This window comes from Ctenocephalides felis, unplaced genomic scaffold (genome assembly GCF_003426905.1).
Source record: "Ctenocephalides felis isolate EL2017-DRISC unplaced genomic scaffold, ASM342690v1 CF-g0.4_SCAFFOLD_01886, whole genome shotgun sequence".
Taxonomy (NCBI): Eukaryota; Metazoa; Arthropoda; class Insecta; order Siphonaptera; family Pulicidae; genus Ctenocephalides; species Ctenocephalides felis.
In genome coordinates, this window is record NW_020538040.1 from 94,402,390 (window position 1) to 94,419,629 (window position 17,240).

Here is a 17,240-nt window from a genome sequence, read left to right on the forward strand (position 1 = left end):
CCTTTTATGGCCACCGATAACTATCGCACTGCGAGTGTGCTATGGAGTCCATAGTATGGACTAGGGAATGCAATACCGGATACCGGTATACCGAATTACCGGTATTTATTCCAAAAATACCGCTATTTTCGGTATTTTTACATAAGCGCTAAAGTTTAAGTTTCTCGGAACAAATTTATCTTTAAATTCCATAATCGCATAAACAACTATATCTTTCAGTGATTCTAAGGATAAACAAATGTCAAATATTATCTCAACTAGTCATTAAACTGAATATTTATTGCTTTCCAAAAGGCTTCATTTCGTGCTACAATAAATAGAATTGGACTGAAAGATAATGATGTTTGTTTCATAACGGTTTTTCAAGTGATATTTGCGCCAAAATATTTTTTATCATAAAGATTACCCCTGCTTTATACATAATAATTATGATAATTACTAAATATTTTTGCTTCTTATTACAATTATAAAATATTATTTTTCGTAAACGTTTCGAAGTTTGAAAATACTATAGAAGCATCACATTGTTTTAAATAACAATACTCAGAAATTATAGTAACTTATTATTTATCTCGACAAAGTATCCGATCTTAGTGAACAAAAATTATATTTTTTTAAATTTTGGAGATTATGCTAATTTAACACATCGGATACAGACAATACAGTTTATTATAATAATGTGATATGATCTTTTATGAGTTTTTGGTCTTTCTTACTCATAAGTTTATTTTTGGTGAAAAGTACTCAATATACTCGATAGTGATAATGAATTAATTAAATTGGATATAATTTTGTTAAATATTTATTTAAAAAAATAAATTTATTGTTTTTTTTATTGTTTTTATTGTTTAGTTCAATATAGTTGCAGTCGTATATACATTTTTTTATATTTGTACTAGTAACTTTCAATTTTGTTTACGTTTGTTTAATATAATAAAAATACCGGTAATTTACCGGTATTTCGGTTTTAAAATGAAAAATTACCGAAATACCGGTATTGAAATTTTCCATCGGTATTGCATTTCCTAGTATGAACAAAGCAAAGTAATAGCACTAATTCCCTCGAAAATCATTTTGAATCAAATCAAACATAACATATATTTCCAATTGAACTTATTTGATTACACAATATAAAGAATTCGGCTTATTCAAATTGTAGTACAACGACGATTATCTTGTTTAATGTGCATCAATTTTGTGGAAGCCAAAATTCGACGTTTTCTTTTTCTCGGCGTTTTCTCATATACGCAAAAATTTAAAAGCCATTCGATGAAACCCGACAAAGACTCGCGTTGATTAGATTTGGCGGCGATCGTCTGAGCCGCTTTTTACAATTTGCATATAAACATAATTTTTATTGCCACATGAGTGCATATTTGCACATAAGTGCAAAATTCTAGACCGATTTTGAAAATTCAAGATTTGTTTGGAAAATATCAGTCGGAAATCGGACTGATTAGTTATTTTTGGCAAAGACCGGCTGTCTCTTCGTAATTAATTATTGAAAACAAAAATTTGACGACTATGATGAAACTTTGTATACAAAATATTATAGGCTTTCGATTTACTTTATAGGCTTATGTTTAATTATGAAAAATCATTAAAGATAAAAATAATGGGCTGCGAACTTAGTTCGTAGTTGAGTAGCCGAATGCTTACGATAACACATTACTATATACTATATAGTACTTTTCATTACTTTCAAATATTGTTGTTTACTTGTTTTTGAGATATCGATGGTGGATTTTTTCACCCGCGGAGCTTTAAGCTCCGCTCTATCATATATACTATCTATACTATCCGCTCTATCCTATATATACTATATAAAAGAGCCTAAAGGTCCGCAGGTAAAAAAATCCACCATCGATATCTCAAAAACAAGTAAAGTTAAGAATGTTTCAACAACAATATTTAAAAATTGGAAAAAGTGGGAAAATGGTGTATAACCAGCCAGCACCTTAAATCTCAAGACATCGCCATCGGGAGATAAACGACAAAGTTTGAAAACCCGTAACAAAAGTATTTTCTTCCGTTGCTAGTTTCTTTGGTTGTGAGTACTGTGATTTAGTTTACGAGACCTTAATATAATGTTTAAATACACATTATTTAATTGTTTTATAAGATTATTGTTATTATTGAGTTATATAAAATGGTTTTTTGTAACCTCTATAAGAGAACTTGCATGTGGGCGAGGTAAACAGGACCAACTGAACTTTTACCCTGGCAAAGGTGTAAACAATAAAAAAACAGTAAATACAAAAGTAAATTAAATTAAAAGAAAGTGTAAACAATAAAAAACAGTAAATAAAAAAGTAAATTAAGTTAAAAGAAGCAACTTAACAAGAAATAAATTAAATAAATAGTTATTCCAACTCTGCTGATGAATATTTCTGACGAAATACCAGATTACGGCTATATACAGTGTTATCTCGGTCAAAAATGTGCCTATTGCAAAATAAGACATTGGATCTGTTCTCCTCTGGCTGTACAATGTTACCTCGCATATGGGGTATAAAAGACCAGGTGACAAGTTTTTTAATAACAGCGAATAAAATGCATTTATACAATGATGGTTCAGCTGGAAGTTTAATGAACATAGTGTTGTGATAAAATTGGATTGGTATTTACAATATAATTGCTCAAAGTCAAGTTGGACACTTGTTCCCCGTCTAATCATTATTATTTACATATATAGGGATATTTATGCAACTTGCCTTAGGGCAAAATGCCACACATAGATCTAGTTATAATTTGCATACAAGAGTAAGAAAATATGTATAAATACCAGCTGCTCTATAATTTATTATGTGACCGTAGCTTATTTTGTATGCGTGCCGCATATTGAAAATTTGCAAGGCGCAAAAATATATGGAATTCGTACAGATATATATAGAACTTAAACAAACAACAATGTATATATTATTATAAATATTTTTTTCTTGTAATTATGGAAAAAAGTAATGCGGAAGCGATAAGAAATTCACATTGAAACAAATCATGAGGATTTCAATTTTTGAATAAATACAACCAGTTGTTTAAAAAAGAGATTTTGATCATATACGTTGCAGCCCAGAGAGAGTTTTTGATATGTTTTGCAATAAGCAATCAATCCGTAAAATAATATAAATTTGCAGTTATAAAAAAACATTTGCAAATATTTATTGTCACTTTGAATGTCAAATCTCAGTTTCTTAATATAATTTTGTAGCAGCCGTATAAATTCCACTATTTTTATAGTTATTTTTTATCATCTTATACATATTAAATAAAGATATGGAATTAGCTTACTTCGTTTTCAATTTTATATTATTCCTCATTTGCTATTAAAAAATCTTGCTTTTCGAAATTATTAAGCAAGTAAAAGCCAAGGAAGTAAATATAAATTTTATAATAACTATAATAATAAATATAAATTGCATAGAATTACATAGTTATTAAATAATTTTTTTTGTATTGCATAAAATAAAACATATAAGTTACACTAACAAACTAATGAAAGTAAACAAATTGAAAAATAGAATTTATTATTTATTATTTTATATATATAAATAATTCTACCATCAGTCCATAGCATAAGAAATAGTGATCATCCTAACGTATACATAACCCCGAGGATTTCCGAAAAACTACCATTATTAAAACTTGGTTTGCTAGACTAATAGTAAGTACATGCCCTAAACGTTTGTTTTTATGTTACCTAAATTAATATCACCAATATTGTAGTTTTTCCTAATATAAATTTAATATTTATAAAAATAAATAAATTTAATAACGCAATATTAATCATACCACAGAAATACCAAATTAAAGAGAGCAAGAAATGATCAGAACCTGACAAAACTTTTTATCAAAAACTATTTTTGAAAGTTGAATAGGTTTAAAAAAATTACACGTACATGAATCGACGTGCTTTAAATTTTTTTTTCTTTCATGACATTCACTTCGTCAGTTTTCAAATATTTATTCATTATTGAAAAGTTTTCCATGCGAACTTGTCTTTTTGCCAGGATAAGGTATACCTAGCCCGGCAACTTCCGAAGGCGAAACGCCAGCTATTGCTGTGGCCACCGGCTTCGCCACGGCCAAACCTCCCGGGCCGACTATAGCCGTTGCTACTGGCTTCGAAGAAGCCACGCCGCCGACACCAGCGATAGCGAGTCCTAAAATATGACAGGCAATCAATTTACCGATGGTAGGAATAGAAATTACATTGAGACTGCTAAATTATTTGCTGATGAAAGTACAATTTATATGTAAAATCTCTGTCTTCATTCAATACCTATTTTATTTATTATAGAATATTGAATACAAGCTAATTCAGATTTTTTTAAAATAACGTGAAGTATTTATATAATATATGACTATTGTGAAATTCGCTTTGTGACTAATTGCTAGAACTTATGGTGCAAATAATTTGATAAAACAGATTTTTAAAACACTGCATTTTCGAAAGTTTTAGTATTTAAGAAAATCTTGTTTTTTTTTGTAAATTTGAATTTTCTAAAGATTTTATATCCTGTTTTTTTCTATCTTTAACAAGTTAACTGTGAGGGCTCTCACCGTTCTCATATTCACCGTTATGTATGTCTTAACAGATGCCTTAAAAAATATTAAAATAAATATAGAATTTAGAATCTAATAAAAAACATACGATTAATACACCACAACAAACTAATTTCAACATTTTAATCTCTCCAACTAAAAATAAACTAATTTTCAGTTTCGCTTAAATATTAAAAACACGTGCAAACACGCAAAATGGATCAAATAAGTGTTCAATGTAAATCTTATAAGAATTGTCAAAACTATCAATATTATTATACTATATAAAGTGTAAAATCTGTATATACCTATCGGATAGCCAAAGCAATAAAACTCTATAAAATGCATTTTGAAATTCATATCACCCTAATCATATATTTAAAGAAATATTTTCCTCTTTTTTACACTTATTGCATACATTTTCTTTTGACTTACCCACGGGTTTAGCTTCAGCAACTGATGCATCATCTGGAGGACTATTTACATGTACACTATCATCGCTGTTTTCATCAGTATCATGTTCTTTGTGATTTCTGTTAGGATGCTTTACCGTTTCATCAGAATCCATCAGATTGGATTCTCCAGCGAGTTTCGTTGCGCTTATTTCTGCATTGACCAATTTCTGAGCAGAATTACCAATTACTTCTAAATTTTCTGCATAAATCTTCTGTTGTTCATCAGATAAATAGCCAGAATGCTTCACCTTTTGCTGTAAATCTACTAATTTTTTAGCTGATAACTGAATAGAGTTAAGGTTTTGAGCAAAATTATATTTATCTTTTTCGACCGCCGAAGGCAGAAGAGAATTCACGCGTATTGGTAAATGTGGCCTATAGTCATTCAATTCTAAGTTGTCTACATTTTGTTGCTTGACGATTTCACTTATAACAGATCCATCAGGCGAAGTTTTTATTTGTAGAACTTGACCTTTAGCACCTCCATAATAAGATAGTTCTATCACATCGTCAGCTCCTCTATGCTCCGGTCTGCAAAAAAATAATATTTTAAAGTTTTAATTTTATGCTTCGGTATTCCGTAAATTACCTACCTTTCTAAAATTATAGATGCCATATAGAACTGAATACTGATAAAATTAACATTGAGATTCAATTGAAATAATGATATAATAATGTCCGTAATTAAATTTAGCTTATATAGAATAAATTAAAAAAAAACTGAAATATCTGTAAAACAATTTATTTCTATTTGTACAAAGAACTTATATACATACAAAATTATATCACAATTTGTAATACTAATTATTTGGTTAAAGAACTAAAATAAAACAAGTGAAAAAGTAAATTATTCTAATAATTAAACACCTACAAAATAAAAAAAAATGCTCCAAATCTAGCTCCTAATCCAATTTAAATTTAGTTCTATGTGTTCTGAGTTCTATTCATCAATATAATCAATGTCAAGATCAGATTCAGCGTGCGCTATACCTCCTGGTCCGACAATTGCAACTGAACTAGGCCTAAATTGAATTCTAGTATTATGACCCTGTTTCAAAAATGCTCTTGATATAGGCATCGCTATTGCCTTGCCGTAAGGACCAGCTACTGAAGTAGCAGAAGGTTCCAAAATAAGATCAATAAAAGCATCATTTCTTATGTTAGGATTCAAAACTAATTGTTCAGATGGTCTTTTCACGATATTACTTCTCGAGTCGTCAGTCAAACCTTTTATCATCATAGTAGTAATCAATTTCTGATTCAAATTTCTGTTGGCATTGGATGAATTATTATTTATTAGTTGATTCGTCATTTCAGAAAATTTTTTCTTTGATATATTTTCCTTCATATTTATATTTCCCATTTGCATTAAATATTCTGGTATAGTTGGCATATCTGGTGCATCAGATTTGCTATTGTAGTGTTCGATTTTATTCTCAACTCGTTGCATTGGATGCATTAACAAATCATAATAGGGTTGCAGTAATATTTCGGTTTGAAAATTGGATGAATCATGTTGGTTCTGTTTATAAAATTTATACACGGGAGTACGAGCAAAAGTCGGAAGCCATTTTTTGATATCCCAATAGTACGAAAATCTGTCAACAGATATTAATTATTTATAAAACTGTAAACATGTGATTATTCATTCATTTCATCTACTTAATACCTAATGCCTTCGAATTCATGCGGCCATGCATCATTCACATTGAAATTATTTTTTTGTTATATGTATTTTATAGTCCAAACAATAATCTGTTATTTATCCAATTTTCTAATGCTTGTTTGTTAAATTTATATAGTAATAACATACATGCAGAAAAATGTTAACATATCTTATAAATATTACTACTTCTCAATCCGGGAAGTATTTTAAATAAGGTGAAACATAAATAAAACTTAACTCTTAAATTATAACAATAAATAGAATCACCAGTCTCTATTTCTAAATACGATAGTGTTTTCTAGACATTGTCATCCTTGTTGTAATAAATAATTGGTCCGAGAGCTACGATACGCGCACCTTCAGGAATGGGAAAGTCGCCAGCATTACTTCTGCCTTGAGCCAAAGTGTCAACATTCTTGAAGAATTCATGTAAGTTTGTCGAACTGGGGACGGAAATGACACGTGCCCCGGGTCCGGCAACAGCAAGACCGTTAGGTTTTGTGTAGGCTAAACCTCCGGGTCCCACAATAGCTGTTCCGCCGCTCCCTGCGGTTGCAACGCCATTCGGGCCAGCTATAGCAATACCGCCCTTTCGAATTTTTAACTTATTGATGTAAATACCATCATTGTTGAGCACGGGCGGTGGAGCAGGAGTGGTTCTTTCAAATGGATTACTGATTCGCAATTCAGGAAGCTCATTATATTTATAACCGTGTTGGCTATGCCCATCGGAACGATAATTTGCCGCAGGCCCATTTAGAGATATGTTCTCCATAATAATATCAGCATCTACCTCTTCCGTATCCATTTCGGCATTGAATTTATCATTTAATCTCTTTCCCGAGATATCGTGTCTGAGCATCTTCGAATTTGCTTTCGGTTTGTTTGCCTGATCGAATTTCATTCCCCTGCTAATTCTGTCCAACACATCACTTTGTTGCGACGGACTCTCACCACAACAATCATTTGGATTAAAACCTGCAAGATTCTCAAAATCGCTTGGTAAATCCAAAATTTGATCATCGCTAATGAATGGACTATAGTAAATCAAAGGCAATTTCATACGTCGTTTTGTTGTAATTTTGTTATTCGAAATCACACCTTGAGGCAAGAGTCCGCTGTTAAACTGTGATAATTTGTTCCTCATTAAGTGATGAATATTGTATACAGTGTTGTCCATGTCAAAATGTTGAAGATTATTAATTTGGGACTTCTTATTGTCTGATTTAAATATATTGGTAATTTGTGGTTCAGGAAGAGCTTGCTTATTTAGTAAACGATTAATTAAAGGGCTAATGAGTATAACATGTTCAGGTGAAATCTCGCTTCTTGTGCTTATCACTTTATCATGCGGTATCAATTCTAAGTCGCCTTCTCTAGAACTTCCACCTACCGTATCTGGCAAAGCAGAAACTACGACATCAGTAACACTCATTGCGTTCACGTATGTTTTAGCATTGTTATTCTTTTCCTCATTTTTTTGCTCATTCGTTTCCATATTTTTTTGTTCATTCAAAATGAAATTTTTAACTATTTCATCCATCACATGGGCATCGTTTTGCTGTTGTTCAGAATTCACAAGCTCATCGGGCAACTCAATTATTATCTGCTTTTCAATTCTGTAACAATACAGAAAAAGTTTTTTTGATTCTGAATTATTGAATAACTATATTATGTTCTTAAAATTATTTTTGTATTATTTACAAAAAAATGATTAACATGTATGTATGAGTAAAATTTGGAATAGTCTAAAAATGTCTTACCTTCATCAAATAACGTCTTCACATTGTCTTCAAGAGTATTCTTTTTACACAACACAATGTTCTATATAAATTCAACAAATAAACACTAATGAATACATATGTTTGAATATTATGTACTGATATTGTTATAGGTATTAATAAGATAAGCATGAACAATTATTAGAATGTTAAAACATGGTTAAAGCGTATCACAGACAATTTGTTACAGGTGTAAATAAGCTATAAGTATTATAATTCTGTGTTTTCATGTAAAAATAAATTATTTACAACTTTTAGTAATAGCTCTATTCTATATGTATTAATATATTTAATATTTGAAAAGTACTTACTGTAAAGATGTTGGAGGTCTGCATTGCACCGAATTTGAAAAGTAAACAACGCAAACGCACTGAAATAAATTAATTTTTATATTACTAAAAAATACTTCACTATACATACACATAAATATAATGTATTATGCGCATTCTACATACTAATAAAACTATAATATCAGTTTTTTTCTAGTAATTTGATGATGTATATTTAACATAAATTGTAAAAAAAGAAGAATGAACAAAATAACTGCATGTAAAAAAGTAGCATTAGAAATGTTTATACATAGAAATATTTATAGTAAAAATTAGATATGCAGCCAAATAAGATGATCTAAAATTATTTTTTTTTTGATTAACTAAGCGTAAGAAATAATAATATGTATAGATAAATAATGTTTCATATTAATAAATAGGTACTATTATTCTTAATTTAATCATTTTAAATTATTTTATGACTAAAGTTAAAATCACAAACGAATAGCAAGCAAACTTCACTTAATTTTTATAATTTGTCGTAGGCCTATAATATTATACACATAGTTTTGTTTATAATTTCCAGTGATCATATAAATATTAGACAAAGAAATAATTATGATCTTTAAAAAAATTGTAGGCACTATAACATCTTCACCATTATTTATAAATTCTATTTTTTAATAAATAGTTTAGCAAGGCATACGCAGCTGTTTCAAGCTTCATAAAAAAAATTGGCAAATGCTTTGAAGTCATAAATCTTGCGTATGTACATTTTATTTGGTTAATAAATATAAATTGTTGTTGTTGAAGTATAATATAAATACTAAATAAGGATTTGTTTGTTAATTGTTTCGCTATGTCCATCATATATTTTAACTAATACTATGTAGATTTTTTTTGTTACTTCTTTACTTAAACAAGAAGACATATTAATAACGGTTAATGATTTCATATTCTTATTACTTTACATTGGCTTAGCACGTACCAAATAACGAATTTTTAGGGTTGCTCTCGATATCGATATTTTACAAAACCGTAACAAATGGAATGAATCCAGCGTTTTCGACAATACTTACGAGTCATGTATAATACATTAATTCAAAGACCGTTATTGTACTCTTATATAATTCTCCACGGAATTCAGTGGTGACAATGACCTTATAGTCGATGCTTTGGCAAAACTTTCGATACATGTGTAAGTAAGAACTGTAAGTGCACCAATTGGACACTAGCGATGGCTAAGTAAATGCGTTTGAAACAGGTGCAAGCAACCTGCTAATAGCAAAATTAACTCATTAACTGTATGTTTTAGCCATATATGTACTAATGCATATTATGAGTTCAATTAAGACCATTTCAAATCTTGTCGATGATAACAATTTTAGGTATATCTTAACGTTCAAAATATACCATCACATTTCGAATTTTTTGCCTCATGTTTAATAATAATCTATTTTAAGGGTTTTAACAAGAAAGTTTGTGTTCATTATATTATATATATATATATATATATATATATATATATATTGAACAAAGTTTAGGTTATAATAATCAAAGTTTTGTATGGAAATAGCATGGAAAAATTTTCAAAAATTTTAAAAATGTTTTTTTAGATGTGATTTAGCGAACAAATGAATGAATTAAACTCATTCATTTGTCGCTAAGTTATACCTAAAACATTTTTTTTTAAATTTTCAAAAAATTTTCCATGCTCTTTCCATACGAAGTTTGATTGAATTGCGCTCTATCTAAACGATAATATTAAGAGCTAAAACATTCAGATAATTGTTTTTTATCAATTTGGAACCATTTGAGCCCCTGGGAGCAAGGAAATTCGAAAATGACCATATTAAGGACCACCCTAATATATAAATATATATATATATATATATATATATATATATATATATATTATATACAGCAATTAAAACTTAAGAAGCTTACTTCAGAAGTCAACGGTTTGTCTGTCTATATTTGATATATTTTTATTATTATAATTACTTTGATAGTGATGACTTTAAATTTGATGCCAAAGAATCGCAATTTTTATTTGAAAACATATTTCCATCTACTTGGTACTTCCAAGCGAAAACCAAAGTCACTACTGCTGAACATCAGAAAGTCCGAGGTGGTAATCAAACCTAGAACGTAATCGTAATCAAACCTAGAAAGCCAGCTCCAACTAGTTACCCACATACCCACGGAAAATCCCAAAATTTTTTTAGAAATGTATTTAACTATAATATAATATATAATAAAATTTTATTAATTAAGTAATAGCAGTAAATCATAATTGATAATTTTGATTTTCATAAAAATAATTGTTATTTTTTTAATATTTGTAAAGATTTACCATCGCATATTGAATGAAATGTAAATCTTATCGTTTGTTGCTTATAATTATTAATAATTAACTTTGAAAATAATTGTAGTTTATAAATGCTTTTTATAATATTTTTATAGAAAATCAACGATCTGTTACAAAAATCCTTCATACTATTGTGCATATATATAAATCTCTCTCACACTATTCTTTCCTAATTCGAGTTGGAGTTTAACTCAACGCACGGACCTGCCCTAGGACAGTACTACTCACAATATATATATATATATATATATATATATATATATATATTCATCATAATAAGTATTGTATTTAATTAGGATTTCAAAATTAACATGACTAACCATCGTCCTGCTACTAAATCGTCATAATGATCTTTTTTACTTTACTTCAAACAAGTGCTATGCCCGTCCAATAGTTTTACTATACTCAAAGCGAAGCAAAAGGGTGATAAAACCCAGACGTGCAGGATTCTTTACAGCACGCCTATAAAAGGTTGCCGACCTCAGACGACGCCGGGAGTAGCGTCGCGAGGATAAAGAACAGTTACAAACAGGTAAGTCTATAATTGCGAGAGATTTGGAACGTCGAAGTGTTAATCAACAAACCATTTGCGCCGTCAATCAATAAAGATGTGTTTATTAGATTTGTGAGGTCAGAAGTGTCCTATTGTGTTTGAATTCCGTTTTAAAAAGCCTGTTAACTATTCTATCTTAGCCTGTTAATATTTTTTTGTTATTGAAATCTGTACACCAGACAGCATATATGTATATATAATACAATAGTACCCCGCGAAGACGATCATGCTTAATACGATTTTTACCATATTTTGGCACTTGACGCAGGTCCCTGCGTTATAAAACCCGCATTCCACATTCTCGCATAAGTCGCGTTTTTGGTCACGTCCCCTGAAAAACGTCTTAACGAAGTTTTACTGTATATATATATATATACATATATATATAAATATATATATATGTATATATAATATATATATATATATATATATATATATATATATATACGGCTAGTTAGTTAGCTAACGTTAGTATGGCAGATTTTTTGTTGCAATTTAATGCCAGGTATATCATGTTTTTTTCTAGTCTATGTTTACCCGATTGCCTCTAGATAATTTGCAAACATTTGCATTTATCTGAGAAAAATAATATTAGATATATGTTTGCAAGTTACTGCTGAAAGCTACAAAAAAATACTCAACAGAGATGAAAAAAATCATTGCAGAAATCCGTTGCGAATTATAAGATTTCAATTACCACGTAGAAAAATATCAAGGCCGGAGATTTTGTCATTTTTTTTAAATTTTTCTCCGTTTTTTACAGTTTAACCCCCAATTTTGCTTTAGATTTTGCGGAGTTCAGCGGTAAAAAATATATTAGAAAACATGTTTTGCACACTCAATATAGACAACCTTTTTTATTTTCTGAACCTTTGCAATCAATTCGAATGCTTAATAGATCCGTATCAGATAGTTTTGTTCGGAATAAGCGTTTTAGTTTGATTTCTATGCCAGCTTAACTTTTAGAAACAAGGTTATGAATACAACCACACTTGATACTAGACATGTAAACACTATTAACCCTTTCGCTACGAAAGTGTTTTCCGCAGGAGTGCCGCTGCTGTACGGAACAGAAAATAAAAATGTGCTGAATAATTAAAAATTGGGCTTCTAATAAACAAACATTACAATAAAAGTTAGAATTACTGATAGTTTAACTCATATTAAAGCAAAGACTGACAGAGAATATATCGTCCACGGACGACACTTGTATTGTCGAGTGGATGTCGTTTAAGGACGACACTCGTATCAAAACAGTTGAACACGAATTCACTATACGGTACAAATTAATATGCAGTATTTCAGAAATATCTAATTGATTTAATTGCTATTAAAGCAACAAAACAATTAGGCAGTGTTCAAGTAATTTTAAGGTGTATTTATTTCTATTTGCTCAAAATAATTATTAGGCGTAATAACATGCGTAGACAAATACAAATGTTTGTGAAAATGCTTGGATAATGATGTATGGAACACTCTGCCATTTTATAAATCTAAAATACCCTTTGGTTAATTGTAAAATATAAATTTTTTAAATGGGCCAATTAAAAATAAATTATTTTTGATAATATTCACAATTCAAAAATAATCATTTCTATTTTTAATAAAATGTATTCTATAATCATAGGCAACTATAATATGACCCATGTATAAAAAATTAATTGTCAAGCGTTTTGGAATCAACCTATTTTAACAAATTAAATTTAGTTTTGAAAGTGCTGTCCCACAAAAGTTTTGTTTAATATATGATACATGTTACGAACATTATTTATTTTTCATGGAATCAAACACCGGTTACACTGCATCATTATATATTCAACTATTAGCGCTTATTACGATCTGAAATGACCGCAATACGATAAGAAAGAGGTGAGATAAGAAACATCAATAGTTTCATATTAATTAAAACTTTACATGACGTATTATTCATAGTTAAATGAAATTAATGTACTATGCACAAGTTATTCATTAACTTAACAAACCCTTCCCCATTAACAATGAAAAATTTGAATGAGTGATTTTCCAAATACATTGAAATTATTATGATATTTTCTATTTTATTAAAATCAGAGATCATTTTATTTAGATAAAATTAGACATGTTGATAGTTCTAAACAATTATAAATATAACATTAAGAAACTAAGACAAATCATTATCCTAAAAATCAACCTTAGTTTTAATGAAATAAATAATGTTGATAACAAATCAATTAAATGTTGCATATAATAAAAGATATGATAAATATCAAACATAGTTTTCGATAAGTTCAGAGTCAATAGCAACGCGAGAACCATAAATTAACAGATGTAAAATAAAAATTACTTTGAAGCAACATTTTTATAATAAGTAGGAAATATCTAATAAAAAATTTCTAACAAAAAGTATATGCAATCGTTCAGTAAGAATGGTTCAAACTAGGAAAAATTTATAAAAATGACTTTTATAATAAAAATAAAAATAAAAAATAACATAATTAACTAAAATATATACGTACTCAATCACATAAAATCATTGCCAAAATATTTATTTATTTGTGTGCGTGTGTGTGCAAATCCTTGAAGGCAGTTACATCAGATAAAAATCAAAGAAATATCAAAATCTTCATTGCAAAACGTTTTGACATATATGTTATATGTCATATGTCACACATGACATTGTGTACATCCTAAATAAATTTCAACTCTGGATACTATAAATTGTATCCAAAGTTGAAATTTATAAGTGATGTACACAATGTCATGTGTAACATACACAAATAGCACTAGCAAATGTTTATCAAACGCTTCATTTAGAACAAAAAGTAATTCACTGAAAATAAATATATATATATATATATATATATATATATATATATATATCTGGAGGGAGAGGCACACAGGTCTAATTGTGAAAATCAAACCAATCAGTAATCAATAACGCATATCAAACAGACAACTATCTGACTAAGTTCAGTAAAATTCTCAGCTAGTCCATCATTGTAAAAATCTGTTTTTGTTAATTTGTAACCTTGTCCTTTTTACTCCATTGGCGGGGTAAAAAAAAACAGTCAGGGGAAAACAGCTACACCAGAAACAGAATATATAATAGCTACATCATTCAATCAACGCAAAATATAAATTTCTATGGTATTTTGTCAGAAATAATCATCAGCAAAGTTAGAATAACTATTTATTTACCTTATCTCTTGTAAAAATGCTTTTTTATGCTTAATTTACTTTTTTATTTACTATTTCATATTGTTTACGTCTTTGCCATGGTAAAGGTCAGATGGTCATTTTTACGCTACCCAAATATAAGCGTTTTTAGAGGTTTTATAAAAAAAAACTGTTGAATCTAACTTAAAATAACTTATAAAACATTTAAATAATGTAAACTTAAAAATTATATTAAAGTATCGTAAACTAAACTACAGTGCTCACGACTACAGAAACTCTCAATTTTCTAACATTGCTGTTTACCTCCCGAAAGCGACATCGTAAGTTGGCTGGTAAGCATAGACCTTACATTAAACTTGTATATATATATATATATATATATATATATATATACACTACAGTATAAGATCAGCAATATAAGGTCTATGCTGGTAATACACATTTTTCTCTCTACTTTCAAATATTCTTGTTAAAAATCTTCAATTTTACTTATTTTTGAGACATCGGTGGAGGACCTTCTCACCCGTGGACCTTTAACCTCCGCTCTCCCTATATATAATCTATCAGATAGATAGATTCTATCTATATCATTAAATACACAGGCCAATTCAGTCCTAATTTAAAATATTGCCACTGTTATGTTCACCATAAAAATCAATAAAATACATCATTTATAATACACGCGAATATTAACCAAATTTTGATTAAGCTCTGCCACTTACCAGTGATACTAGAAGGGTCTTCATCTTGGTCTGAAGTAAATCTCCCAAAAACTTCTCCAGACTTCTTCCCTATCAACAGATTCGCGCAATGGTTTGTCACTAGGTCAACGACATGTGCAGTTCTTTAAGAAGTGGCTTATAGAGCACGACTGACCTCGACGTCACGATGGAGCTTGCCTTATAACATCGCACGCGGCCATCGATGGAGAGAACACCGACTCAGGTGGGGAAGTCTTCAGCAGACTCTGATTAAAGTCGATGCTTTTTCGCACGCTCCGCCGATGGTATAAGAACGCTTTGTTTGTTTATCTTTGAACATTTTTAATCTCATGTATCAGGAATGGATGGTTCATTATGTCATCAACTGAAGAATAGTGTAGTAGCACCAACGAGAGCAATGAACGAACTGATTATGATAACTCATTTATATGATGTAATAAGTTTAGATTCAATTAATTTTAATATTAACAACGAATTAGTTACAAATGTTCTTCATGCATTAAATAGCTTCTGTTGAAATGTTCTTTTAGGTTATGAAAAAACATTTGTACTTTTTATAGCACTGCAACTTTTATCGTACATTATCAACTTATTTGGTATTTATAATAGGGTAGGACGAGTCACAAAAATCCAATTTGACTCTTAGCAATTATATTGTAAAAACCAAAACAATTATATCATAACACATAACACATATCAAACAAACAACTGTCTGATTATGTTCAGTAAAAATCCTAGCTAATTCATTATTCTAGAAATGTGTTTTTCTGTTTTTCAAACAATTGTAACCTGGTCCTTTATATACCATAGGCGGTGTAATTTGGAACGGATAGGAGGCAAACGGGTTTCATGTTTTATTTTAATTTTAAACGATTTTTACAAAATATTAGCTACATTATTTAACCAATGCATCATGTAAATTTCATGAGTGTATTTTTTACAGAGATAACACTGTAATTAACCTTGATCTGATATTTTGTCAGAAATATTCATCAGCAGAGTTCGATAAACTATTTATTTAATTTTTGTCTTGCATAATTCCTTATTTTAACTTATTTATTTTTTTATTTGCTATTTACTATTTTTTACATCTTTGCCAGTCTCAGGGTTGAGTTGGTCTCCTTTTCCCCATCCAGGTGTAAGCTTTTATAGAAAAAACTGTTGAATCTAACTAAAAATCAACTATACATCTTATAAAACAATTAAATTACGTATACTTAAAAATTATATGAAACTAAGCGACTGTGCTCACAATCAAAACATATAATAACGAGAAAAATACTATGGGCTGTTTTTCTCCTGATAGCAACGTCGTAAGAATCAACCCTGCTCTACCCTAGATCACCTTCATCTTTCAAATAGAAGTCTTCCTACGAAATTGTAATAATTGGCACTAACCATCTTCATACATTTCTACAAACATACATACAGCACTACAACTCGATATGATAAATATGGAACACATCTAGGAACTAAAAATGGAACATTTTTAAATGAAAATATTATCCAATGAAAATTAATATATGATAAATGTTAAAATAAATAAAAAATAATTAAGGAGAACTTGTTCAAAAATATTAACCCTATATAAGTTTTTGTTAACCTTTTATAACTTTTTAGAATGAATTATTGGAGAAAGGGTATGGGTGTGTTTCCATACAGAATTGGCCCCACTCTGGTATTTAGATTTTGATGCCATTATATGGCAAAAAAATACGATCATCA

At 29.3% G+C, this 17,240-nt stretch overlaps 1 protein-coding gene across 1 annotated transcript in view; it reads right to left on the bottom strand.

The window, feature by feature from the left end:
- Nucleotides 1–17,240, bottom strand: part of LOC113375551 — a 344,885-nt gene that overhangs the window by 16,897 nt on the left and 310,748 nt on the right. Inside the window, exons 5-10 of the mRNA XM_026615483.1 lie at nucleotides 8,756–8,814; nucleotides 6,968–8,282; nucleotides 5,967–6,252; nucleotides 4,978–5,493; nucleotides 4,035–4,160; nucleotides 2,498–2,598 (exon numbers count right to left, since the gene is read on the bottom strand). Of these exons, the coding sequence (XP_026471268.1) occupies nucleotides 2,498–2,598; nucleotides 4,035–4,160; nucleotides 4,978–5,493; nucleotides 5,967–6,252; nucleotides 6,968–8,282; nucleotides 8,756–8,814 (2,403 nt within the window). The remainder of the gene's footprint in view (nucleotides 1–2,497; nucleotides 2,599–4,034; nucleotides 4,161–4,977; nucleotides 5,494–5,966; nucleotides 6,253–6,967; nucleotides 8,283–8,755; nucleotides 8,815–17,240) is intronic.